This window comes from Notothenia rossii, assembly GCF_949606895.1.
Source record: "Notothenia rossii genome assembly, chromosome: 5".
NCBI lineage: Eukaryota > Metazoa > Chordata > Actinopteri > Perciformes > Nototheniidae > Notothenia > Notothenia rossii.
The window spans coordinates 71,170,172-71,197,290 of record NC_136903.1 but is presented as its reverse complement, the minus strand read 5'-3'; the positions used below and the strand labels follow the sequence as shown (position 1 = coordinate 71,197,290).

The 27,119-nt window shown below is 39.0% G+C and overlaps 1 protein-coding gene across 2 annotated transcripts; it reads left to right on the top strand.

The window, feature by feature from the left end:
• Window positions 1–27,119, top strand: LOC307039321 (RNA-binding motif, single-stranded-interacting protein 2-like). Of its 2 annotated transcripts, none has more exons than XM_079681250.1 (14): window positions 1–153; window positions 8,863–9,017; window positions 13,615–13,673; window positions 13,891–13,982; window positions 18,258–18,415; window positions 18,534–18,613; window positions 18,738–18,847; window positions 19,029–19,072; window positions 19,276–19,366; window positions 20,377–20,427; window positions 21,094–21,204; window positions 21,315–21,395; window positions 22,580–22,667; window positions 23,372–27,119. In XM_079681250.1, the coding sequence occupies exons 1-13, from the start codon at window positions 82–84 to the stop codon at window positions 22,658–22,660; spliced, it is 1,185 nt and encodes a 394-aa protein (XP_079537376.1). In that variant the 5' UTR covers window positions 1–81; the 3' UTR covers window positions 22,661–22,667; window positions 23,372–27,119. The 2 variants fall into 2 exon arrangements, with proteins under 2 accessions (XP_079537376.1, XP_079537377.1); XM_079681251.1 differs by having other exon boundaries at window positions 10–153; window positions 8,866–9,017.

Sequence of the window (27,119 nt, the reverse complement as noted above, 5' to 3'; positions counted from 1 at the left end):
CCAGGCTCTCACTTCCCCAGCTGCTGACGTCAGCTGGCAGCCTGGGCTGTGCTCGCCGCTCCGGACATAGCGCCGAGAAAAATGCTGCTCTCCGTACCGCCAAGGGCAGGAATCAACCCATACAACGGCTATAACAGCAGAAACAGCAAAAAGGTAAACGCTTTTGTTCTTTTTCCTTATTTTCGGCTTGTTCGCCCTGCTAGGTAAGAAGCCCGTGTCTGTAGCGACAGAAAAGGGCTTGTGACAGTGAGCTGCAGTGTCCTTGAAAAGCGAAACGTACTGAATTTAACTTCAGACTTGGTGGAGTGAGAAAACAGCTTGTGGAGCAGCCGAGGTCTGTGAAGGTGGGAGAATAAGCCACGGCTGGGTCCTGTCATGTTGGACGCCTGGTGTTTTATTTTGTAGTATTTGTGCGTGTGTAGTACAGTGAGGATGTCGATACGACTCTGCTCACTCATTTGAAAAAAGTCAATGGTGGAGAGCAACTTTTATGGGTAACTGTACCGTGTTGGGATAGCGCGTCTGTGCCTGGATGTGTTTGTGGAAGTGGGGGTAGGGTGAGAGGCAGGCTGAGGGGAACATGGTACCAAATGAAGTATGCCTCTTTCTACGGACACTCATATCTAGTATTAAATCAGGTCTTCATTGTTTCGCTGCCTCGTAAGTTTGCATAGTTTTTTTTTTTTTTCTTGTTTCCCATCTGAAAACGGAATATGGCCCCACCCCTTGAAAAATCCCACCAGACGATGATGAACATTCCCAGAATTATGAATCGCGCTCTCGTCGTTGTTGACATTGTCACTTTTGTAACCAATATGTAAGGGAGTCATTCTCTAAGCAAGATGTAAAGCACAATAGTAATTACAATTAAAATATCTTCCCTAAAAGTGGAATACATATTTCTGATTGCTGATGGCAGATCATGTTTATGTTACTCCTAAAGTCCCTTGCATGTATGGTTGCATGTTTTATGTGTCTTCTCCTATGTACTATACATTGGCTTTGAAGTGATTGTTAAAGCTTTTTCGTTATATGAGACATGATGTTGTGATTTCATTTCACAGTAGCATTTCTAGTTCTTTTGCTCTGGCCACTTTTTACAGATTTTGTGACTGAGTGATCCTGAACCCAAAATCGTATTTGGAAAATGTATTTTTAAGATTTGTCTCTCTGTGATCTTGGGCACCGCCTGGCTGCTTATCCCTCCCACATCGGATGTCAACACTAGTGTCTGCTGAGGAAGCATTGCAGAATTGTTTGTTTTAGACACACTCACAGACAGAATTTATAATTTATTTTTATAACTCACAATTTTTTACTGAACACACATTTATATGCAGTACTTCATCGTTACAAGGTTGGACCCCATTTCAATGCTATGGGGAGACTATTTGATAAACATATCCCTCCATAAGCTATTGTAGCAAGTCATTTAAGAACACTAGGGACCAATCAAAATAAAAAAGTCACTTTTTTAATGTGAGCAATCTTTTTTGTGGTTTTATAAGCGTTAGTGTCATTTTAAATCCTTGAAATTAATCCCTGTTGTTTCTGACTAGTTGTATGTATCATAGATGTATAATATTCTATAAATTAATTGGCAATTGTTAAGGTAACCATTCACTTTACTCTCGGTTTTTACGTATAAGAAGATTCATTTTAATTGAAAATAACATTAAGTCAAATCCCTAATTAGCCTGGGTTCACTTATTGTGTTATGTAACTGAAAGATAAGTGAGAATGACACAAATTAGCAAATTAGCTTCGCTCAAAAATTGGATAAGGTTGGAAAATGTTAACCTGGCTCTGTATAATACAGCATTGGGGATGTTGTTTGTATTTTATTGATCAAGTTATCATCATAGAAACATTTTAACAACACTTTATCTGTGTGTTGCCTATCACAGGGCTACACCATACATAATTGAAATCTATTACATTCATATGATCTTTATATTTACACCCTTTTCCTTACTATACATATTTTACTTTCACTCCATACAAATTAAGCATGACAACAAATAAACATTTATTAAATAAAGAATCTAAGAAGAAGTACAGTTTTCTTCTCCAGTTGTTTTAGTGGGCCTTAGTTCAGAGAGAGGTCAAGTCTCTGTGTTGTTATTCCTAACATTCCCTCCCCTATCTCTTGCTCACATTCTGCCATACCTGAGCTGTATGAATACACAAAATAAAAGCCTGATCACAAAATAAACACGGTGAGAAAAGCTCTCTCCGTACTGAGCCCGGCGATTAAGAGGCGTTTGGTTTCTGTTGTGCTTTAAGCCAGCCTCTCCTCCCCTGACTCAGCGCCTCATTTCCTCCCTCAAATAAATAGAATTAATGTCTCCCAAATCAAATTTGGTCTGTTTCCGTGTAAAGCTTCCTGGATGGAAAAATAACAGGAGGCGGCTTGTCGCTTTTTAAGGTATCCTGCGTCTCTCAGGGGCCCATCGAATAGCTTGTTTTTTTACTTGTCAATCAGATTTTTGTTCTCATGTTGGCGGGAGTCTTTTTCAATCTCAACACACTGCTGTGATTTTAACAGTTGTATGAGTTTAACACACACTCATACAACTGGAGCATTACATTGTCACAGGGACTCAAGTGTTTCGTTAAAAAGACCATTCAGACATGGCCGAATAGCAGAAGTAAAATCAGTGATTTCACCCTTTCACTTTCAGATTCCACAAGCTTTCATGCATCAGCAGTGTTTCTTAATTTTACCAATGCTGAGTATTCTTAACCTTTGTAACATTACTCTTTGACAGCTTTGACTGCTCTATGTGTCAGCAGAATAATGTATTGAATTTAAATCAAGGCTTTTTCACCAAAAGATGCTTGTTTCAAAGCTCACACGTTTAAATTAATACACACATAGAACATTTAGGATAGATCTATTGAAACCTCCTTATATATAACCATATGGTAATTAGTAGGGGAAAATTACTCTTATAAATGCCTTGATCAGAGTTAACATAGTTAGTAGAGGAGGTTTGAGGTTTGTCACAGAGAATATGGTTCGTTAGCCAGCTAAAACCAAATCACCGAAGACATTGCAAAGAAATACTAGATGTCCTGGAAAAAAGTCCTTTCAAATTGAATAACCCTCAAAGGTAAGTTCAGGATAAAAAGGCACAGTGATTAAGGTTAGCTGAGGTTATCCCGGTTCATTGCTGCTGATAATATCTTTATTCAAACAACCGTAATAGTTTCTGTTTTAAAACTTGATCAGGTCTACTTGTCTGCTTGGTGAATCAAACCATGACAACATTGACGGATAACTGTTTTAATCAATCACATGATTTATTTATAGCAGGCAACACTTAAACTCTGCTCTTAGCAGTCGAGAGTAAATAACTAAACCAGCAACCTGCAAATAAATAATAAATAAAGACTTAAAATGGAAGGCTTTTGAATAATATTTCATTGTTTTATACAGCTATGTAGAAGTGAAGTGAGTGCCAGTGTTTTCTTTTTCATATTTTCCCCCTTTTTTAATTTTATTTGTATTCCTGTATTATTTATCGTATGTCTAAACAATGAGACTAATTTGGCCACTTGACAGCAACCTTTTCCATTAAAGGATTCACCAAGTTCACATCCTTTCAGCGATGACCCTTTGTGCTTGCACCTGTACTTCTCTACTAGCTTTTATTGCAGGATAGTGCCTATTGGAGAATTGTGCTCAGCCAATGTCTAATCTCAAAAGTCATCAATCATGCCAAATGTCAGATGTCAAGTTTTTTGAATTGCACCAAAACAGGGATTTGTCTTGTTTTACCCCTCAGGCACATTGTAACTTTGACCAGAGACAGAAGAACAAAGTAAAACACTGTGACTGATAACTGTACCCAGAGTATGTCAAACATTGTTCAAGCCTCATGAGCATGTAGATTTCCCCATCAGCCTGACATGAACTGAAACCAACCGATGTCTGGGAGGTTGGAAATCAATCTAGAAGCATGGGTTTTACCTTTTGTAATTGTCTCTGGATATGGGAATTATACATTGATGGCGTTCAATGGGCAAAAAACAGCATTCATTATAATACATTTAGCATTTGAACTCACTGACATTTGGTCGTAAAATAAATACTATCCACCCCTGTATTCACTCTCTCGGTTATAAATATTATACTAGGGAGTACGAGGGAGTAATGTCTAAAAAATCCAGTATTTGTCAGGCTGAAATAACAAGATTATTTCAGTTACATTTCCTCACATGCCAGTTGTTTAAAGGGCACTGAAGACTGTTTTCACCAAACAACACAAATACATACATTTATAATTTCTGTCTACATGGTTTCATTTTTTTTAAATAAACCAGCTGTTCTGCTCCAGTGACTCTGCCCTCACTGAACTCTTCCGTACAGTCACCTTTGTCCTCATGGCCGTCGGCCAGTTATATGTTTATCTATCTCTTTGTTTAATGTGTCAGATGTTCTGGATCGGTCACCAGCTTCACTGCCAACAGCAAGCCCCGCCAAGGTGAACAGGTAGGGAGACAGAGTCCTTGGAGAAAGCACAGCTGTCAGAAATCTGATGCCAGAGTGCCTCACATTTTGTTAGATCTCTAGCTGAGCCGAGGGCCAGTGTTTGTCGGTGTCTGTTTCCGAGCTCTCCGGCTTTCTTCACCTGACCTGGCTTAAAAGCTGTGCATGCACTGTGCATGTGCATCAAGGTGTGAGGAGCAACAACATTAAGAGAGAGACTATTTGAAATTGAATAGGTGTAAAAAAAAAGAAAGACAAAAGGTAGGGGAATGTTGGAGACAGACAGGAAGGAGGGGATTCAGGAACGAGTCCGGACGTGAGTTTAGTGTCGCTGTCACCTGGTTGGAATGCAGAGCTCATTCAAATGTCCTTGTGTGATAGCATCAGGAGCAGATACAGAGGATTTCCTGTCTGCCACCATATAGCAGCTTACTACTTTACTAGTCACAGTCATCACCTGACCTTCTAATATAAAGAGACTATTTTCCATTTTCTATTTGATATCTAGTAGTAGGCAAAAAGGACATGATTCTGTTTAGAATCAAATATTTTAACAAATGTTTGTCGATGCTTTAAAGGCGAACCTTTTGAGTATTACATTATTTTTCCCATGACTCATTTTCCTTGTCAGTAGTAAAGTGGAGCTGGTATAGAGCAGCAGCTCAGCAGCGTAACTCTATACAAGCCAGAAGCTGCGCCCGCATGCAGACAAGCTATAAATCTGTGCATTAGCATGGAAGTCGGTCAGCTGGTCAGACAGCCATGGCTCTTTCCTGCCTCAAGAGAAGACAGGCAGCCAGGACATGGGAGGGCGGGCAGACCCCCCAACAGCCAGGAAATCCATGGAATTCTGTGGGTCAAACTGGGGTCGACTGGAGAAGCCCCCACAGGGAGAGACGGCGATAAAAACAGAGGTGGAGTGAGAATAAAAAGAGGCCTGGAAATCGAAACAGAGATACGAAATGAAAATGTGATTTTTTTGATCTATTAAGAGATTAAAGTAAGCCAGCACCAACAACAAAAAGTATTTGAGAAAGACACTTCCTGACAGCTTCTTGATTTAAGTTTACATCAAGGTAGAGGAAATGTTATTATTTATAGAAGTGTTCTTGGTTTTTATCTTAAGTTTTGTTCTAAAAATATCCAGCGCATTTTTTTTTAGCCTTTTGTTGTGAATTTGGATGTACACCATCGAGGAGAAATTGTCACATCAGCAGTAATACTTTAATGTAATGCATGGAATATTTATAAGGATAAGAAAGCCATCAATCAACTGCCCAATTAAATATATCATTATTGGAATTAATCAGATTTTCTTGCTTTGAGTGTAATGAAGTTTTATTAAGGATCTACTCATCTGTTAAATTGGAGCAAACGTTTGAATTAGTGCTTGAGCAATTTAATGTTTTATTGAATAATCTGCAAATTAGTTTCTCAAAACCCGAAGCTATTTAATTTAATTTAAACAGTAATGACAGGAAAATCTCCATATTTGAGGCATTATCTGATATTTTTGCATGGAAATATTACTTTAACTATTAAACAATTATCAAAGTAGTTTGGGATGCAAAAAAACTTCAATCAATCAATTATTGTTGCATCTTAACTCAGCAACTACTGATTAACTATTCTTTATTTTTTAGAAGTGTTTCTGCATAGGTTTTGTACAGAAAAGCCTGAAATCTAATCAGCAACCAGTTGGGTACAAAAGGACGTTAAACTGTTGTACTTTAAATTTGATTGGTTCAGTTTGAGGTGTTTATGGTTATGCTTGCTGAGCATTTTAAAGACCATAAATGAAACATTTGACTCAAGCTGTTAAATATCTTTACAATCAAGCACGTTAAAGGGGTATCATTGTGTACCCACAGGTGTGAGTGCTAGCGCCTCGCATGAATGCATGTGTGTGGTTGCAGCCTGGTGATTTAAGGGGTTTTGTTGCAATGGCGTGCTCCTGGTACAGTCTGGAGCTTGATTGGTTCTTGGCACTCTGGTAAAGAGTGTGTGAAGGAGATTACAGGTCTCCGCTGTCCTGCTCTTTCATTCACAAATTAGCTGCCTCCGAAAACGTATTCATCACAAACTACACTGTGACAAAATAGATCAACTCTTCCGGGCAGGTTGTGCAGTGTTTCACATTGGCCCTCAGAATGTTCTGCTCTGAAAGGAAATGAAACATATTTGTATTGTAATTAAATGAATGGTGCTTTATTTATTATTCAAATGTACAGGGTTGGACAATTGACAAAACAAAAGAAACATTTGTACAACATAATGCGACTCTACTCGCTGTCAAGACTTTCAGTTGAGGCTTGAGTTGTTGAGTTTTTTATTTGAATCTTTGAATTAAGAGTAATATTTTCATATGGATTTTTCTCATTTCAAGAACGAGAACACAAAGATTGGGATGTAATAGTAGCCTCATATTTGAGATGCATACCCTAACTACTACATCCCTGGTTTGATTTCAGCAAATAACACAAAAATACCAAATCGAATCAAACCTATTTATTAGTGATCTTACAAAATCAAATTTCACTACACAAATAGTCTAGGAATGACTGAATTATTTACACAATATATACATTAATAATCAGAATTATGAGGTTAAACTTTAAAAATATATTTAGGTGGACAATGAAGAAAATCATTCTGGTTTCTAAGATGGCAAAAATAAACTTTAAATAGACTGAGTGTAACTGAAAGTGCCTTGAGTTTGATCTGTCTGTGCGTGTTTACTGGTTAACATGTGTAAATATCCCTACAATGAAAGAGAAGAAAGGAAAGAACACACACCTTTTTTCTTTGTTTCCCTTTGAGGAGGTTGTGTCCTCACCTTACCTGACACAAGAAAAAACATATGCAAACTGTATGGGTTCCTTAAGCCGTAGAGGAAGAGAGGATTATCTTTGGAGAAATTAGCCTTTTGTTGAATCTGCTGCTGTGCTGCTGGCAGAACAGAGGTCAGAGGGGCTGCCTGTGTTGGGGGGGGCTCCATGCCTTATGGATGGCGTCTAATTAGCGGGATTGGCTGACGTTGCTGGTGGTCCTGGTATGACCGGGACTTCCTGCTGGGCTTTTCCTAAACACCACAAGTCTGATCAGTGACCCTCTCCTCTACTCTGAAATCAACCCATTGTCCTGCTGGCGCCTCGTCCAGTCGCTCTCTAAAAAATAGTCGCTCCACCCTGAGGGGGCTGAGCTCAGTCAGAAAGCATATAGTGCTTATACCTTCACACTGAATACTAACATTTGGCCGTTGAGATTAATCTGATTATCCTGCAGGAAAAAAATACATTTGCAAGTTCTGGTGAGCCTGGTCTGAACTCAAGTGTATTTATGGCCTCTGTTTTATTTTGGGAAACTGCCAGTAGATCTATTCCTGGAAAGAGAGGTCTTTTCTTTCAAAGTGATAATGAAAAATTTATCCAAATAAAAAAAATACTCCTCTGCATGGTTGCACAATCTTTTGTTTGATTTCTCCAAGGAGAAACACATCCCCGAGTGAGAGGTGGTTGTTGCGCAACAGCCTTTCATGTTCCTAGTGTTGACTCATCTTCTAGTTAACCGCCATAGTTTACTCACAGACTCACTGATGAAACGAAACAAACCAACATCAGAAATTAAAAGGAGGTGTAGTATTGGATGAAGTAGATTACGGATCAGTCAGATGGTCACAGTTCCTGGTGTGCTGCCTTGTAATGTGGAATGAACTGAACCCTGATTTTGCACCTTGCTGCTCAGGGTCTTGTTTGGAGGGAATGGTCAGGACACTTTTAAACCTTGTGCGCGTCAAGTTTTGGGCGATTGAATGCAAACTTGAACAGATGGCAGCAATTTATTTAGAAATGCCTGCGTCCATAAGTAGAAGCAAAAAAAGACAAGGAGCTGAAGTAAAAAAACAGTTCCTATCGGGTCGATTATTTGATTCCGCGTCATCAGACTGACTAAATGTTAGCTTTAGATCTTAAGAGCTTTGGTTTTGATATGCACCGCAATATATTTTTGTGGTTCCAAAAGTAAAGAAGAAGTTACTCAACATGGAGAAAGCGTAAGAGGCCCCTTTTCCCTATATGGAGTAGGCAGCCAAGAGGCCCCACATTCCCCTCAGAAAGCACTATTGGTGAGTGTTGACATGAGGGCTGTATGATATCGTTTTTCGCAGCTCCCACAAAATGATCACTCTCATGCAGCATCACCCTCTATCTCTCATCATCTCTAAACACTTCTTGGAGTTTTTCACACATGAAATAATAACAAACATCGCTTTGCTGGTTCAACGTTTGCTGGTGTTTTAAGAATATGAAGTATGTCCTCGTCTGTGTGTTGATGCACAGTCCACTAAATCTGTTTCTTTCTTGTTGCAGCAGACCTATGTGTCTTCCGGCCACCAAATGGCGCCCCCCAGTCCCAACAGTAGCAGCAACAGCATCGGGGGGGAACAGCTGAGTAAAACTAACCTGTATATCCGCGGCCTCCATCCTGGGACCACAGACCAAGACCTGGTCAAGCTCTGCCAACCGTGAGTGATATTCACACTAGGGCTGCTCGATTATGGCAAAAATCATAATCTCGATTATTTGGGTCAATAATTGTAATTGCGATTATTAAATGCGATCATTCATTGACTTTGAAAACATCCATTTATTGTACTTTAAAACAAATACAAATAATAATTTGGATTTAATTATACGTTCAGGGTAATCAACTGAAAAACCAATACAAAATAAAATAAAATAAATTATACATTCATATCTACATTTAAATAAATAATATCAAAATAATAAATACCAATAAACAAGATCAACAAACATGTTGCAGTGCACTGTCAAAACCTGAAAACTCCTTAAAATATAGCCAACATTTTGGTAAAACATATTCAACATATTCCACTCACTCCACTGGGTCAATAATTGATATCACGATTATAAAAAACGATTATCCATTTACTTTGAAAACATCAATTTATTGGAGAAAAAACATTTGAACAGTACGTTTTTAACAGTTGATTACCCTGAACTTTAAGTATAATAAAAAAAAATTAAAAAGTAATAATAATAATTAAAAAATTATCGTTTTATTTCGATTACGTTGTTTTCGTAATCGTTGCAAGCCATAATCATAATCGCGATTAAAATACGATTAATTGAGCAGCCCTAATTCACACTGCTTTTTTTTCAGTTGGACTGAGAATATTGAAATTGAAAAAGATCCAATATCACACAGACGGAAACTGTGCGGAAACTCAAGAATTCCATATCGGAAGACACATTAATGAAAGAATAATCTGACATTACAAAATAATACGCCTATTTGTTTTTGCACAGAGTAACGTTGCACATCTTTTCATCACACAACATTATGTCAATTTATTTCTCAAATTGTCAACCTATTTCTATGGTGCAATATCTCATCAAAATAAGTGCTCTATGTTTTAATTTTTTATTTATTACAAACTTCAAATGATCATGTACCAAAATCTTAATAATATGTACGTTGCGCAGGTATAGGCTAACGTTATAATATTACAAGATTAATACTTTTTAAAGATTTCTTAATTAGAATTAAGAAAGGTATATTGTTGGATGAAATACCTTAGTTATATTTGAGCTTTTGATGAGTGATGTAAGGATGTAGCATGTAGCAATTGTTTGTGATACAGTGTACCATCTATTACCATGTAGAGCCATTTGTCTTGAATGTCACAGATGGGTTGTTTAATGTTGACAGATCGTAAAGGCAAAGGTATTGACCTCAAGTTGTTATCCCTTAATATTGAATGAAACTATAGTCTCACTATAGCTGGTAGTACATTCCAGCCCACCATATCTGGAACAAGTTTTCTTTAGATAGTTATGATGTAACATGAGAGAAAGAGTTAAAAAAAACCTCATTAGCAGATAGAATCTGTGCTTTCTGTAGCTATGCTTTTCATCTGTCGGACGCATGAAATTAAAACGTTTTAAGGCCATAATTTAATGTTCATAAAAAGGTACTGTTAAGGAAGGAAGGAAAAGTTGTTTCGGGAATAAGGATACTGAATTACCACAACTCAAGTCATTTTGATTAAACCTTGACAATCATAGGAAACACAAGAAAATTGAGGAAGAATACAGAGGGTTGAGAAAAGCAGAGGATGGGGGTTAAGAACCAGAGAAGGGGCCACAGAGAGGTTCGGCATGTTGCCTCCTCATGTCCTGATCTAACCTTTCACTCTGTGTGAGGATAAATTGCCTCCACTGCAGTGAACCAAGACTTACAGACCCTTAAAAAAAAAGTCTAGCCTCTATAGGATGCAGGCCCCACACACACCAACACACACACTGATCAAACCCAGTAATAAAGCAAACTAACTGCGGGTCATGGCTACGCTGTATGGCACACAAGTGATTTGTGAACCTTAGCCATGCATCCGTCATCTCCCCGGGTCGTTCACAGTAACAACACACCTGAACAAGCTCTTAGCTAATAGAACCTTACCTAACATTACTACAACATAGTAATATGTTTGTGTCACTCCCCAGTGTAACCACTCTGACCCTACATAAGCTATCTTGGAAACATCAAATCTACGGTGCACATTTACACAGCTCATGTGTTTATAATCTTGTTAATATTTGAGTACACGCACATTGTCAAAGCTTGAACAATCAAAGAAAATGTGAAATCTGCGGTCTGTAGGTGAAACAGGCACCGGAGAGTAAAGGCAGGGGACTGACAGAGAAGTCATTGTGGGGCTGTTAGAGAAGTTGACAGAGGACAGAGGCTTTAGGTGTGGGTGGGAGGGCTTCCTCTGAAGGGGGAAACTTAAATGAGGGAGAAAAGAGTAGCATGGCCTGCTGGGAAAGAATGTCAGACAGCCCTATATGGGTCAGAGCTGTCTTTTAAGTCCCTGTGGCCTCCGCAGTGTACTGGGCTGCTGTTCTGCTGCACAGGGCCGAGGTAAGGGTCACACTGTCACTGCTTTCAGACCTTTGAACTCTGCTGGGGTCTCCGTTGGGGAAAACATGAAACGTTTGATGTAACGTTTCTAATGAAATCTCAAACCGATCAATAAGACTTCGGTGTTTTTCAATCTCAGTATGAGCTTCAACCTGAGCCAGCATTTATGAACTTATGTTTGATAGTTATTATTTATTTCACCTGAACTTTGGTTTTTAACAATAAATGTTTTATCAAACCATTTATTTGTATATGTTTACATTTAAAAATAAAAAAAGGCCAAAGATTTTATAATGATATATTCCACAAAATATTAAGATTTGCCCTGCATATTTATGTTTATATCATTAACAAGAAACCCATATTTTCTCTGTGTTCTTGTTATTTGTTTTTTATATTCACACATTTTCATGATTTCAAATCGGTCTCTTAGGGATCTGTGTGTGTGTATCTTTCAAAATAGTGTGTTCTCAATCTTAATAAAAGTGAAAGGAGATTTCCCTAAAGAAAATATGATAATGAACCCTGTTAAGTTATGATGTTAGTGTCCCTGAACAGATACCTTATAAAAATGAGGAGGACTTTTTTGACATGTCAGTTTAAGCTTAATCTTCGGCCTTTTTTCTTACAGTTTTTGAAAAATGGTATACAGTACATTGCATGCCTGTTTCTACATTTGTGTTTGAAAAACTCAAAGATATGAAACATTTAAAGGTTAAATTTAAGTTTAACTTGAATGTGTTAGATGATATGAAGCTTCAGTGTATATACACATAATGACCACTCTGCTATGCACATAACCTATGTGAAGGTCATCTGGCTATGTGGCAGTGGATGATGAATTATTAATTTCTGCAGTGAGGAAGAGTCCTTTATAATGTCTCTATGCTGAAGGTAATGTAATGAATACACACACCCAAATGCTGTTTTCAGGCCCTCAAATATTGAGTTTCCTGCTTTTTCTCTCTTAATCGAAGTGAATATCTTTGAGTTTTGGACTGACAAAACAAGACTTTCAGAGACGTCATCTTGGTTGAGACAAAATAGACATGTATCACCGTTATCTGACATTTCATAGACCAAACTAGTGATTGAGTAATCGAGAAAATAGTCTGCAGATTTATTAATAATAAAAAACAAGTTGAAGCCTTGATTTTGTTTAGCTAGGTCCCTGCAGTGACAGTGTATTCAGGTCTGATTCTTTTGGGCTAATGTCCAATGAAGGAGTCAGGAGTGTAGGACCCAGCGGTGCTGCGATGTGGGGGTGGAAAAACAGAGCGAGGGAGAGGGATGTGGTGGAAGGAAGGCGAACCGGAGGGGTGAAGCATCAGGTTACAGTGTACATTCCACTCAGACGCCATGTCGCCCAAACAGAGCAACTCACTGGCTAAATTCACCAGACAGGGGCAGGTCTATTATACTGTAATGCTGATGCACAGTCTTAAAACACTGCGTTTCTTTATCCTCCACATCTCCCACAACAACACTTATCATTTTCTGTTTTAAGGGGATTTAAATAGCATGAATGTTTGATGATACTGCATCAATGCATTCATTGCTTCTCCTCTTTCTCTCTCCTACAGAATAGGCTGAGCAATGTGTTTTCTATAGATAACTTAAATGACATGTTAGAACTTGTGTTTCTTACACAATTTGATTTATGTTGTGTGTATTGGAATGGATCAAGCTTCCAGCAGGTTTCCTCAAAGGCAATATTTCTATTTGCGAGTTAGGCATTGCTAGTGACAACACTTTGAAGCTTAATTTGAGCCAAAAATACTCGAGAGCAGAGCTGTATTTAGTAGAGAGGTGCGTGTTAGTGTGTTAATGTGTGTGGAGGTGTGAGTGGTAAAAACAGGCTTGGAACAAGTTGTTTTTGGCCCTAGGGTGCTGTCTCCTGTCTGTTGAGAACAACTCCAGGGAACAGAGTAACTGTAAAGCCGTCAACAGCAGGCAAAGACAAAAAGGGTGGAGGTGAACAAAGTTTTCTGTGACACTTAGAATTGACTTAAGAAGACACACTTGATGGCATGAAAGAGTATGAGTTCATGTTTACACCTGTAGTCAGGCAGCCTGAGGAAGTGGTGCAGCAGTGATATGCAGACGTAGAAGCAGATCCCTTTTGTTGCCCTGTAGTCACCTCATGATACATTGACCCTGTTTTCTTGTACTGGCAGGTATGGCAAGATTGTGTCGACCAAGGCAATCTTGGATAAAACCACCAACAAATGTAAAGGTTAGTAAATCTGTTTTTTTTATGGAATTTTCTTTTTTTTTAATGGAACATTTTGCCAGGCTAGCTTTTTTTTTACCCCTCCTAAGCTAACATGTTTCAGTTTCATTTTATATGAACAGATATGAGAGTGGAATTGATATACTCTCAGCAAGAAAACACATAACTCTAAAATAAATAACATTACAGTATCCCTAATATGTAATTGTCCTTTTTACAGGATATGGCTTTGTGGACTTTGACACTCCAGCAGCCGCACAGAAAGCTGTCACCGCTCTGAAGTCCAGTGGGGTCCAGGCTCAGATGGCCAAAGTAAGAATTGTCAAGCTCTCGACCATCTTCCTTACACAGGCACCACTTCTTTCACCCTCAAATCCTCAAATCACCGTTGGGTTAAACTTGTCCTTTAACATTATGATCCAATCTTGCCTTTAGTTAAAATATAGTCCGCCCTAAAGAGCCAACTGCTTAACTTTGACCACAAAGGGTCAAATGTGGTCCTGTTCATTTCTCTATCATGTAAAAGCTTATGTCCTGATTGTCCGCGATTGTCCCGTTGGCAAAGGTGCAAGCTGAACTCTGGTTTATCGGGAGGCGTGTGTTTTGTTACACTTTGTTGGATGAACCTGTGCCAGTAATTGGCAATTACAAGAACCATATCATCGGTTTTACTGTAGACTAGATTTGAAACTTTTTGGAGTGTTTTTGTTAATTCACCACTTTTCGCTTGTCAATTCTTCTGTCTGTGCTTTCATGGCATTCTTTCTCCTCTTTCTTCACCACCTTGCTTCTCCACACACCCTTCTCTCTGTGCTTGTGTATGTTGCTAACCTGCTCCTGTTGTAGCGCTTGTTCTGAGCTCTTTGTCCGAGTGTCTGCAGTCAAAGCTACTCTTGTCGGCCCATTAAGCTGATCCCTTTGGCTCTCAGACTCCCCATTGAGGGAGCCCAGGGGAGGGTGCCACTACACCCACTGTCAATGGGACAGGCACAATGAGCTGGCATTGTCCATGGTCTGGGCCCAGGCCTGGGGCTGACACAAGCACTTAATACACTCCACCCTAGTGTCCCCGCCCCCCTACTCATGTCCTGCACCCAAACAGACCCACTGCAATGTAACACCAGGATCTCCGGAAAACTGTAACAGATCCACACTGCCAGCTGACCTCAACCAGTCCACTGCAACTAAACCCGGGGTCTAAGTTCTCTGCACCTCCTCTGTAAAAGTGCCACACAATCCTGCGTATCTCAATACCCAGCAAGTGCGACTCGACACCAAGACTCAACTCGCACACACATGTGCTCAGTCAGAGGTGTTGATAACTACTATAACATCCTAAATATACCCGGCTGCTTTTGGAGTCACTGGGCTATCCCAAGTCAGACAAAAAGAAGCATTAGTCCAGGGGTGCCCAAACTTTTTTGAACCGAGAGCTACATTTAAAGTTGCCAGTCTGCCGAGATCTACCAATCCAAATAGAGAGGCGTAGCCATTACTGAAAGCCTACTACCACTTCTACTTTGTACGATTAATACTTCATAGAATACTGCAGATCCTTCATCTTACCTCTTTCTAATCCACACACATACAAGTATTTAACGGAAGTTACACAACAGTTTTGTTGATACAGAGTTGAAGTTTATTCCCACGTCACATACTAAAGTGGGTAATGTTTTCAAGAAACATTGAACAGTGCTGCCACATATGACACAGGAAAAAAAGAAAAGACTCTGAACCCTTTATTTGCCATTATATATAATTAGTGTTGCTACAAAAGTATAAATTAGGCTTACTAATAAGACAACTCAGATCTAAAGCTACACAGGAATCTGCTGCCAAAGTGCAATAAAAAAGACAAAATTAATAGAATCAAACAATTTTTTTGTTGCATTTTAGTAGAGTATAAAAAGAAATGCCTTTAAAATAGGACTCAAGCAACACTTGTTTCTTAACCTGAATTGATAATAGACTATAATCAATTTAAGTTTGCATTCCTGTACCATTTTGTACAATAATTATAATGAATAAGTTCAAACAAACTAAAACTTTCAGATGATTAATAACGGTATCTAACTTGAGTTTTTAATATATATCAAAAACCTGTTGAAATGATACTGTTATTTTTACTGTCCCCCAAAACCGCGTCGGCAGCCTCCAGGAATGCTTCTTTCACAACTTTGCCGTCTTTGAAAGACTTCGTGTGTTTCGCAAGAACGTGACTGACACGATAAGATGCTATGGTAGCAGCCTTGCTCTTGTTGTTGGACCTGGTGAAAATGGACTGCTGTGCATTTAGCTGTCCTTTCAGGTCCCTCCCCTTTTGGGAGCGTAGGGCAGAATTAGGAGGGAATTCCGTCTCGTAGCGTTTGTGCACTGTTTTGAAATGTCGCTCCTAAATTACCCTTCTTCGATAAAGCCACGCTCGCATTGCAGATGAGACAGATGGACTTTGAATTGGAATAGATACAAAAATAATCATCCTCTTACTCGGAGGGAAAATGATATATTTTGGGCTTTTTCGCTTCTGCCATAATTGCGGTCTTGTGTGTGTGCGGACTGTCACTCCTGTTGACACGGACAACGTCAGCAAAATAGTGCCCAGTCCACTGCCCACCAGCCACGCCCTGACACATGGGGTCACGCCGGCCAATCACAAAGCTTTGATGCGTTCAAGTGCATTATTCTGGCACAGGAAGATTATGTTATAGGACATTTTCGATAAAACAGAATATTGTTGTTCTATTTTTAGACACATCTCGTGATCGACTGGGAACCTCTCCGTGATCGACCGGTCGATCACGATCGACTGGTTGGGCACCCCTGCATTAGTCTAACATCAGTTCAGTATCAAACCCCTTAAGTGAGGTTACACCTGTTTGCACCTTCACCATGGTGCTGCAAAGTGTTGTTCACAAACAGAATGAGCCACACCTAGCACTGGCGCTCCTCAGAGTGTGTTCAGTCCCCGATCGAGCCACCCCAGCCGAGGGCCCAGAGGAGCCGTCTGAATCAGGAGAATCATGGCAGGGTTAAAAATAGATCCGCTCTTACTTTCCTGAACCTCCCTGTTCAAACTCAGACGTCAGCTCGCATGTGCTGCTCGACACACAAGCAGGCAAATTCAGAGACACACATCAGCAGACCTTGAGCCTGGAGCCACAAAAAATGCACTGTGACGCTTTAGCAAATCTTTTTCACATGTGCCTGGGCCGGGTCCAACAGGAAATGTGCATATCTACGACAGGATGGATATGTGTGTGAATATGAAACTGGGATGTCATTTGTATTAGCCAAGATAAAAAGGTAAATAAAGGATAACAATGAGAGTATTTTTCTTTTTTTTTTCATTAGTTTAATCTGGCCATAGACCTCCTGCTGTGGGCCACTGTGTTACATAATGGCCATATTGCCGCACCCAGAATGACAATCACAAAAACATATGTGATCTCTTGGCCAGGTGGCTCAGGGCTGAGAACAGAGGCTTCTTATAAATGCAGTAAATCTTTATCTGAGATAGGTGTTTGACTTACATCAGACAGTTTCCTTTATGCAGAAGTGAAAAACCTGTTTGCAGAGCCATCTTAAAGAGTGTTAGGAAGAGAGGACAAAATGGAAAATGATAGCGATAAAATACATTTTGATTGAAGAGAAGAGCCTGTGAATCAGGAGGCACTCATTTATCCTATTCTCCTTTTTTTACTAATTTCTGTCATCCTCCTTTTTCATTGCTCAAGACTCCCAACTACTTCCTATCTTGTCAGTTCCCTCCCTCCTTCGGTACAGAAATATCAGCCGTTTAAGTTACTAATTTCTCCCAACCTCTCTCTTCTCTATCCTGCTCCTTCACTCTCTGTTTCCCTTTCCCCTCTTTTTAGCCCGGCCTCTTTTCTCCCGGTTGCCAGACTCCTGTTGCTCTCTGAAGTCCTTAACTTCATGCCTGGCTCCCTGTCTGCTTCTGCACACTCACACAGGGATTCACTCTCAAGCTACTGACGCAAAATAAGAATCAGATCTCTTTACTTGCAGTTATGCAGAGCTCTTAATCAGGCGACATCCCTAAATATGCTACTACAAATGTATATTAGCATGAGTTGGTTTATGTATGTGGGCATTTGGATTCTTTAAAACCAGCGAGTTAGTTAAGTAATTGTTACACATTGGTGACAAATTATTGAGGGTGTCAGTCTATTAGTACTAATTGCTTTAAAACATTTGTATTCGTATCAGGTCCCTTAACAAAATGATGCTTGATATGTATTAATGTGGCAAGAGTGATGACAGGTGTTTCTAGAAAAGACACGTCGCAGTACTGCCTACACAGGGATTTATAAAGTGTGAAAAAGATATTGATATTGACAAGACATTTTTCATTTTTTCAGATTTTCAAAAGCTTAATGTTCGAATAAATGTTAACCCTTTAAAAAGACACTTGAAAGCAGTGAAGTGAACTTGGTATTACAAAAGACACATTTCAGATGTCTGCAGCTTCTCGTCAGTTGGTATTGAAGTAAACAAAAGTAATCACATCCCCTCAGGTCCAGAAAAGATCTGTATGCAAACTGATTTTTATGTCCACTTCCTGTGCAGCAACAAGAGCAGGACCCCACCAACCTCTACATCTCCAACCTGCCAGTGTCCATGGATGAGCAGGAGCTGGAGAGCATGCTCAAGTCCTTTGGCCAGGTCATTTCCACACGCATTCTCCGAGATGCTAACGGGACCAGCCGCGGTGTGGGATTTGCCAGGTTCGATATGAAACAATACTTCATTGTGGTTTGTAATGACTCGAACCCAACAAAGTGTCTAATGCGAACAAACAGCGCTCCAAAAGAAGGATTACATTTGACTTTGACTGTATTTCAGAATGGAGTCCACGGAGAAGTGCGAGGCCATAATTCAGCATTTCAACGGCAAATTCATCAAGACCCCCCCAGGAGTGCCTGGTGCGTGGAATGTTATTGTAGTATTACAGGAACCTGATATTGTTGTTGTTGGTGCCAGAGCTCTGTGTTTTTGTTCCTCGCTGTGACCATTGAATCAACTCTTTTTGTCTGATCTGTTTCACAGTGCCCACAGAGCCCTTATTATGTAAGTTTGCCGACGGGGGTCAAAAGAAGAGGCAGAACCAGGGGAAGTACCTCCACAATGGAAGGCCCTGGGCTAGAGATGGAGATACGGTGAGATTTTAAAATCACGATTCTTAAAGGGAACTTTCTGTGTTCATATGTTGTTGTTTCAAGTTGGAAATGAAAGCAGACACATCCCTCTCAATCCTTGCTACAGGACTGTTTTTACTACAGGCTGCATTGGGGTTTGCATGACCTCACTGTTTATGAGTCCTTTGTATTGTTTTCCCAGGGAGGAATGACGCTTGCGTATGACCCCACAGCCTTACAAAATGGGTGAGTGGTGTGCATGGACTGACTGAAAACAGTCCCAACCCTGCAGGAAAATAAGAGTTGTGCTCGAGCCGTAGTGAAGTGCTGCCCTCTGCTGGGCATTGCAGGGACTCAGACATGCTGTTAATGCTGTTAGAAACATTCTGCAGATGGTTGACATGGTGTGGCTGTGTTCATGTTTTCTTTTTGCTCCGTGTGTTCGACAGCTTCTACTCACCCTACAGTCTGGCTCCCAACCGAATGATCGCCCAGACCTCCCTCTCACCCTACATGCATTCACCTGTCTCATCCTACCAGGTGGGGCATTTCATTGTGTTTATAATTCAAATGCTGACTTAAATGTGCCTAAATGGAGAACACTAAGTGTCGTGGCTTCCTTCCTTGTGGTGTCCATCAAGCCACTAGACGCCTTAAACAGACAGTTCTAACTCGTTTCTTTCCTTAAATTAATCACAGTTTGAAGTGTTGCTTGGCCTCCGATGGTTTAGAAGATGTTGCGATGTGTTTGCTCAAAATAACATAACAAACATTTGCACATGCAACAAAGAATATAGGCCTTTACAATATTCAAAAGAAATAGGCAAAACTCAAAGTAAAATAACAAAACAATTTAGGTATTCTTTCTGTCTTGATAATGCTTATAACTTAAAGGGTACTTGTACGGTAAGAGTACGGTATGTTACGGTAAGATAAGATAAGTACGATTAAAAACTGTTCCTCGACGGCGTCTCTCAACAGGTTGCCCATCACTGTGGCTTTAGCACCGGCGCCGTGGGAATTGTAGTCCTTTTATAGCGCGTTGACTACAGACGTCACAATTAGGTGGCCTTTCTTATCAAATCAAAATACTGGCTCTAACACTAAGTAAAGATTTCCAAAAGGTTGTTTTCATGGCATAGGAAATTGCAATCATATTTTGTGAACAAAAGCAATTTTGTTGGTTCTCTAAATGTCATATATAACATAATTGTTGTCTATGACGCAGTTGCAGACTTTGTACTTGATCGTATTAAGAAAGTGCGTTAGGAAATGGTCCAATGTTGTGACTAGTTTTGGGCTGTTTTAAGCCATCAAAATAACAGGAATTTTGAAACTGGGCGTTGTTCCCCTTTAATGCCAACATCTTATTTTCTGTGGCTTTTCCTGTGCCAAACTCCTCATTATGTCCACATGATGTCAGTTAATGGACACCCAGGGAGCACAACAGCTCACAGTACTGATCATGTTTCTTGAGATTATCGTGACCTGTCTCCGTAAAACCGTAACATATTACAAATTAATTTCATGACGTGTTTCCTGATCTATAGGTACACAGCCCGTCCTGGATGCACCATCAGTCATACCTCATGCAGCCAGCTGTGAGTATCCCTCCTTCACATTATCTCCTCCCCTCATATACACTATTTACGTTAGCTACTTCATGTATTTTGAGGGAAAAAAATGTAAATGTAACCAAGAAACATTTGAGAAGTCGGGATGCCTTCTAGCCAGTCTGAGATGCATTGTTTGTATATCCCTTGAAATGTTTAAAATGAATATATGATACTATGGGTTTTAATTTGGGTTAACGTTCCATTCTCACTGGTATCATATTGTCCATGTTTTACTGTATTTTTTCTGTTTTGCTTTTATTTTACATTTTATTTTTTAAATGGTTTTATTTTAACCTATTTTCATTTATTGTCAGCTTTAATTCAAGGGAATTTCATTAGTGTCATAACTGTTTTATCTTGTTCTGTATTTATTTTATTATTGTTGTTATGTTTTCTTCTTGTTCTGTAAAGCACTTTGGGCTGCTTTGTGCATGAAAGGTGCTATACAAATAAAGTTTATTATTATTATTATTATTATTATTATTATTATTGTAGCCAAGTCTTGACATGTTCATTTGTACCTACAGTATGGCTTAACTGTAGTTCCCGACATAGTTTTGTATTTTTAGTTCACTTGTGATGCACTCTACATTAGTTCTAGTGCTTTAGACTATAATTCCAGTTGTAAAGTGTGTCTCTATGCATCCACAGGGTACAGTTCTTACCCCAACCATGGAGCACGCCATGTCCATCCAGCCCACGTCCATGATGGGACCTCTCGCTCAGCAGCTAAGCCACATGTCCATGGGCAGCACGGGCACAGTCAGTACCAATCACACACTCACACACACTATGCACATGTGCCCATAGATAACTGTCCTGATAATTACAAGATGAATGACTACTTGTTTTCCTCTCTGCCTTCCCTACAGTATATTCCGGCCAACACATCTATGCAGGGGACCTACATCCCCCAGTACACCCAAGTGCCTCCCTCCAGTGGCCAAGTGGAGGTATGAAGCTAGTCTCAACCTCAGCTGCTTACATTTTGTATTTACATGAAGGGGATGACTATCTATTAAAACTGTGATGGGGACATATTTCCTAAAACTTTTAGCGTGGCAGGTCATTTGAGTTTGACTTTTAAGGAGTGGCAGAGTTGGTGAGAGATGAATCAAAGAAGAGGTGTCTATTAAAACTGCCAACTGACAGATGTACTGATCTGGCGAGTGGCCATGTGCCCTGAAGGTGTGTGTTGTATTTTATAACAAGTGGTGGCTTGGCTTTAATGATTCCTAAGCATCCTAATAATAAAAGGGAAAACTCTGTTGCATCCGACATAGTTATATTTTGTAAGGTGAAACAGAAACACAGGAAAAGTTAAAGTAATTCAATGTTGTCGCAAAACTTGATTGGACAGACTTCTTTTAAAATACAGATTATGAATGAACTGGTTGGTTGTTAAGTGTATGAACTGGACTCACTATCCATACAATCGTTTATTTTCAATACATGATCAAGCCATTATTTAATGATAAGCAAATGAGTTGAAGAGTAAAAGACTCAATATCTTTTAAATGTTTTGAGTTAGTTTATGTCCTTTCTGTTGTAGAAGTCTAAGTAAGTCTTAGTGAACATTTAAATATAAATAAATTGTATTTTAAACTTTTTCTTTCTAAATATTAGTATTATAGAGAATTTCTCACTGCAAACATATTTGAATATTTACTGATATCTTCCCAATGCACTTTGGTCCTGTGAAGTAAAATATTGCTGCTGAACAATGGGACTGTATGACCTCCTCCGGTACTCAACCAGAAGAGCCTTTGCCATACATAAGTGAGAGCAGCAGGCTCCTGACTGAGCGCGCTGCAGGAGGCGGCTCAGCCTGCGGGAGACTTGGATCATTTGTTGGGAGGTGGAGCTCAGAGAATAGTTGGGAAGACAGGTTTATGAATGGTACCACAAGACAAATATGAAACATGCCTTCTAGTAAATACGTCCTGCAGTTCGCACTTCCAACATATTTGACATATTTTACTTTTGGTTAATTCACTCAAATATATTCTATGTATTTTATTCGGTGGGGAGGGCAGCGGGGAAAATACAGTTTGTCTTTGCGCTTCTTTGATTTAAAAAAAAAAAATGCATTGAAATGATCAATCAGTTCTCTCTTTGAATAACCTCTCTTTTAAAGGAGAATGGGGGTCAACAGCAACAGGTTGCCTTGGAGAATCCTGCAGAACACACAAACTACTCGTACCAACACACCAAGTGAAGCTAAGGTGCGACTGCTTTGCCTCGCAAATAACACAAATGTACCTGTGCAGGTGACCTATTTTAAGAAATGTGTCACCTGCAAAGTCATATTCATGCAAAATAATGTGTGTGTGTGTGTGTGTGTGTGTGTGTGTGTGTGTGTGTGTGTGTGTGTGTGTGTGTGTGTGTGTGTGTGTGTGTGTGTGTGTGTGTGTGTGTGTGTGTGTGTGTGTGTGTGTGTGTGTGTGTGTGTGTGTGTGTGTGTGTGTGTGTGTGTGTGTGTGTGTGTGTGTGTGTGTATGCCCTATAGCACATAAAGGCACACTTGTTTCAAATCATTAAAGTGAAGAATTGGTTTCCGCTTATTTGCCACTTTACCAAGATTTCTTTACTTTTGGTCCGAGCCAGGCTGATCGCTCTCAGCCTTTTTCTAGCCTTAATGCTAAGCTAAGCTAACTAGCTGGTGGCTTCATCTTCATGGCTGCTTTATTGTAAAAGACCAAGTAGAATATTGTGTGACTTACACACATTTTGCATACTCATATTTTGACATGGTGCATGTATGTGTATTACTGCACAGTTCAGGCATATTATTTTTCAAAGAATGATTTGTTGTTATAAAATTCTTACTGTGTGTGTGTATAGAAGTCAACTTTACAGATGTGTTGTGAGCCGAACAGAGGTTGAGGTACAGGGCATTAATCCAAATTGTGTGTGTTCCCGCTCCCAGCAGGGTGAAAGCACCAGAGGAATCCACCAGGCGGGATTCAGCGGAAAGATAACGGTGCTCCGTACCATCATTAAGCACCCGGACTTGAACATGGATAACAAAAGGAACGTGTGTGTGTGTGTGTGTGTGTGTGTGTGTGTGTGTGTGTGTGTGTGTGTGTGTGTGTGTGTGTGTGTGTGTGTGTGTGTGTGTGTGTGTGTGTGTGTGTGTGTGTGTGTGTGTGTGTGTGTGTGTGTGTGTGTGTGTGTGTGTGTGTGTGTGTGTGTGTGTGTGACATTTTTTTTTTTTAAAGGAAAAGGACAACACTTACATCATTGGACTTTCCTGCTCACATCCTCAAGAGTCGATCAACCAAAGGTGGGAATCTTCATCGCAGAAGCTATGATCTATTTTGATAACTGAAAAAAGGAACATAAAAAGTTTAAGAAAAAAGAGAGGAGGAAAAGACACAGAGCATTATTTTTGTGCACGTAATATAACAAATTCTTATTTTTTAAAAAAGCATTCTGGATGTTTCAGGGTGATTCGAGGAAGAGTTGAATCACTATGTGTCTTTTTTTTGTTGTAAAATATGCAAACTTTTATTTTTATTTCCTGATGTCTGTTTGATGTTCTATTAGAAGCAGCGAGGGCGACACTTTGTACAGATTTAGAAACGTACAAAACACTTTTGCTGGTCTGATGTGTCGAGTTGTAACCGTGGGGATGCGAACCGTTTAAAGCTACTTCTTCCTGTAACTGCTGCAGAGATTTCCATTCACGCACAGACGATAAATACAATGTTTATAGTTTATTCCAATTATCATTTTACATCCTTCCATAAGTGAACAAAAGACAATCAATTATTTATATTTATATTTTAATTAAAGTTCTATTTTTCAGAGTCTTTAAATCATTGAAACATACATTTAAAGAAAATACATTATTTAATACTGTAATCTATAAAGATGTGATGCAACTGAGTTCATCGCATTTATGATGAACTCTAGTATTTGGCCAGTGCATTTGTTTTAGTAGTTTTGATGCTTAGATGGTTTTTAATTTAGTCCTGTTTGCACCATCACAATGACAGCTGTTAGTCTCCCTGTTTTAATGTAACCCTGTGTTACATGCGTGTCCATGAGAAGTGGTTTTAAGCGGTTTTGCTTTTGGCAAACCTTCAGGTATCATTAAATTCATCCTCTGTTATGGAGGCAAGTGAACATGTTTTGATCTGAGCAGTTAGATTAATGAAAGATGATTTGTACAAAGAACAATGCAGTTAATAAATAAAGATAAAGATATGATAAAGCAATGAGGGGAATCAAATAGAGGACTAACACGATCCCTGAGAGTAATTAGTTTGAAAGGAAAGAGAGCTGTAAGTCTTTTTTTTCAATGCTGCTGTTGTCACCTGAGTTTGATTCTCTGTCCGTGATTTTTTTTAGTTTGTAGAAAATGAAATGTTTCTGTTTTTCTTTTGTCTGTCACTTGAAAACTTTTTTGAGCTAATTTGCCTTATTTTTATGAATTTATCTTTGACGTAGTTTAGATTTTAGCTGTAGATTTGTAGCTTTTTACAGAGTAGATTCGTCTCTCTGCGTAGGGATTGATGTTGTTTTCTTGTGCACATTAAGTTTTCGCTTGTTTTCACACAAATGTCCGCTCCTCACCTTGTGTCGTCTGTCCTCATATTGTGTCAGGTCTGTTTATTAAAAAGGCTTCCAGAGTGGAGAGTTATACCAAACCATGAATTCAGTTAGTGCTGATCCAAAAGATTCATACGATGCTGCATCGGTGTTCCAACTCAAGCTTGGTGTATGTTTCAGTCAGTGAGTGAGTGGAGCTCATTTCAACACAGTGCATCCAAATGTGTTTAATTTATGCAGACATCTAAAACTGTAGATATGTAGATAATAGAACTAATGGTTTTACAAATGACTGCTCACTAGACCATGGAAGTGCCATTAATTACAGCCTTTAGTGAGACAGCAAGTCTGAATGAGTGATCCAAAATTCTGCAAAAACAATTTTTAGCTAAGCCTTAATGTTTCCTCTGAACAAATTGCCTAATCTCTCATAGGATGGACACTAAGTTGTATATACTGCAGACATGGCAACAGGCTTGTTTGAAATGCCGTGTTGTGAGTCGGTTGTCATGGCGGTCGTGTTAACTGAAGGGTTACGAGGAGCTTGTCTTCCTGCTCTTCCACAATCCATAAATGCTGTGTGCAAACGTCTTTCTCCACATCGCAGTTTGATGAATCTGTTTCTAACACTTTACATTTTTTTCAACTTTTTGCTGTGTGTTTGTATTGTTGATTTCCGCAACCAAAGATGTTGTTGCCACCCATCTTGTAGCTCTCTGTCAGAGGCAAACTGCTCCCGTTCGGAGACAAAGAGGTCTGCTTCCGACAGGTTCACACAGAGAAAGATCACATTAACAGTGGTGACGTTCACACAATATTCCACATTATGTCCACAGTTTGAGGTTGTGTGAGAACTTGGTGTGTCTGAACTGTGTGTTTTAAAATAAACATAAATGGTCTGGTTTTGTTGACGTGTAAACTAAGCAGAGTTTCCCTTTAGTATACGCCATGGAGCAAACAGACTCATTACACATTTTATGGGCCTCTGCAGACACCCAGCAGGAAGCCAGGGCTTTTACCATTGTGAGAGTTTGCAGACACAAAAGCTAATATTGTAAATAGACTTTTACCCCTTTCACTTCCTCTGCACACATTTTGTTTGTTTTTCCTTGTGTGATTTTTTTTAAATGATTTATAACCTGTCCAGATAACACAGTGACTAGCAAGCTTTTTCAGATTCAGTGCTCATGAAGGAACATGTCATGGATATTGTTTATATGTTCAGAGAAATAATACTCCATATATTAGCCATCACTTTACAAAAACAGGATTTTGAAACTATGAAATGACCACCTGTTACAAAGCAGTGTTTATTTTAATATATATATTTTTTAACTTCTGCAGTGATAATTCAACAGGAAGTTTCCAAAAATGATTTAGATCATACAAATTATGCAAATGTGAGTTACATTTAAAATGTTGGGATACTTCAACGATACACGATTATAGCTAAATCTCCTTGCACTTAATACTTTAAGTCCACAACAATTTGAAAATGTTGTTTTTGTCCATCCTAATGTAGATTTGACGGCTTATTTCATAGCTTCAAAATGTTTTGCTGCTAAAACAGGGTTTCCAAACAGGTCGTTAGATGTTGCCCAGTCTGGATTTTCAAAATGTCACTTTTTAATTTCAGTAAGCCTTTTTTGTTTCATTTTAAACTTGATGAATCTAAATTAAATTATTTAGTTTTGCAAATAGGCATTTTTAAAATAGCTTTTTTTTTACATTATTAAAACATATAATTGTTGTTTTACGGTTAAATGTTTTAAGATAATAATAACAACAATGTGTCGCTGCACACTGTAGGAACCAAATTAGTTTGAATCCCAGACATTTTGAAAATCCGACGGGTTTATTTTCCACTTGCTTGTGAACAGTTTTCTTATTTATACAAAAACTCATTTTGTACAGTTTTGTTAAGAGGAAAGAGGTTTTGATATTTGGTTATTTTGCAAAGCCACTTGGCTACTGTTGTCTTCCTGTGCCAGAGTTGCTAAATTGTCTGTAACTTGTGTGTTTTTTTATTGATTGAGATAAGATTTTCATTCTTCTTGGTTTTCTCTTTGAATTTGAATATGTCATTTTTTTTCTTTTTTTTAATAAAAGCCTTGTTTCAA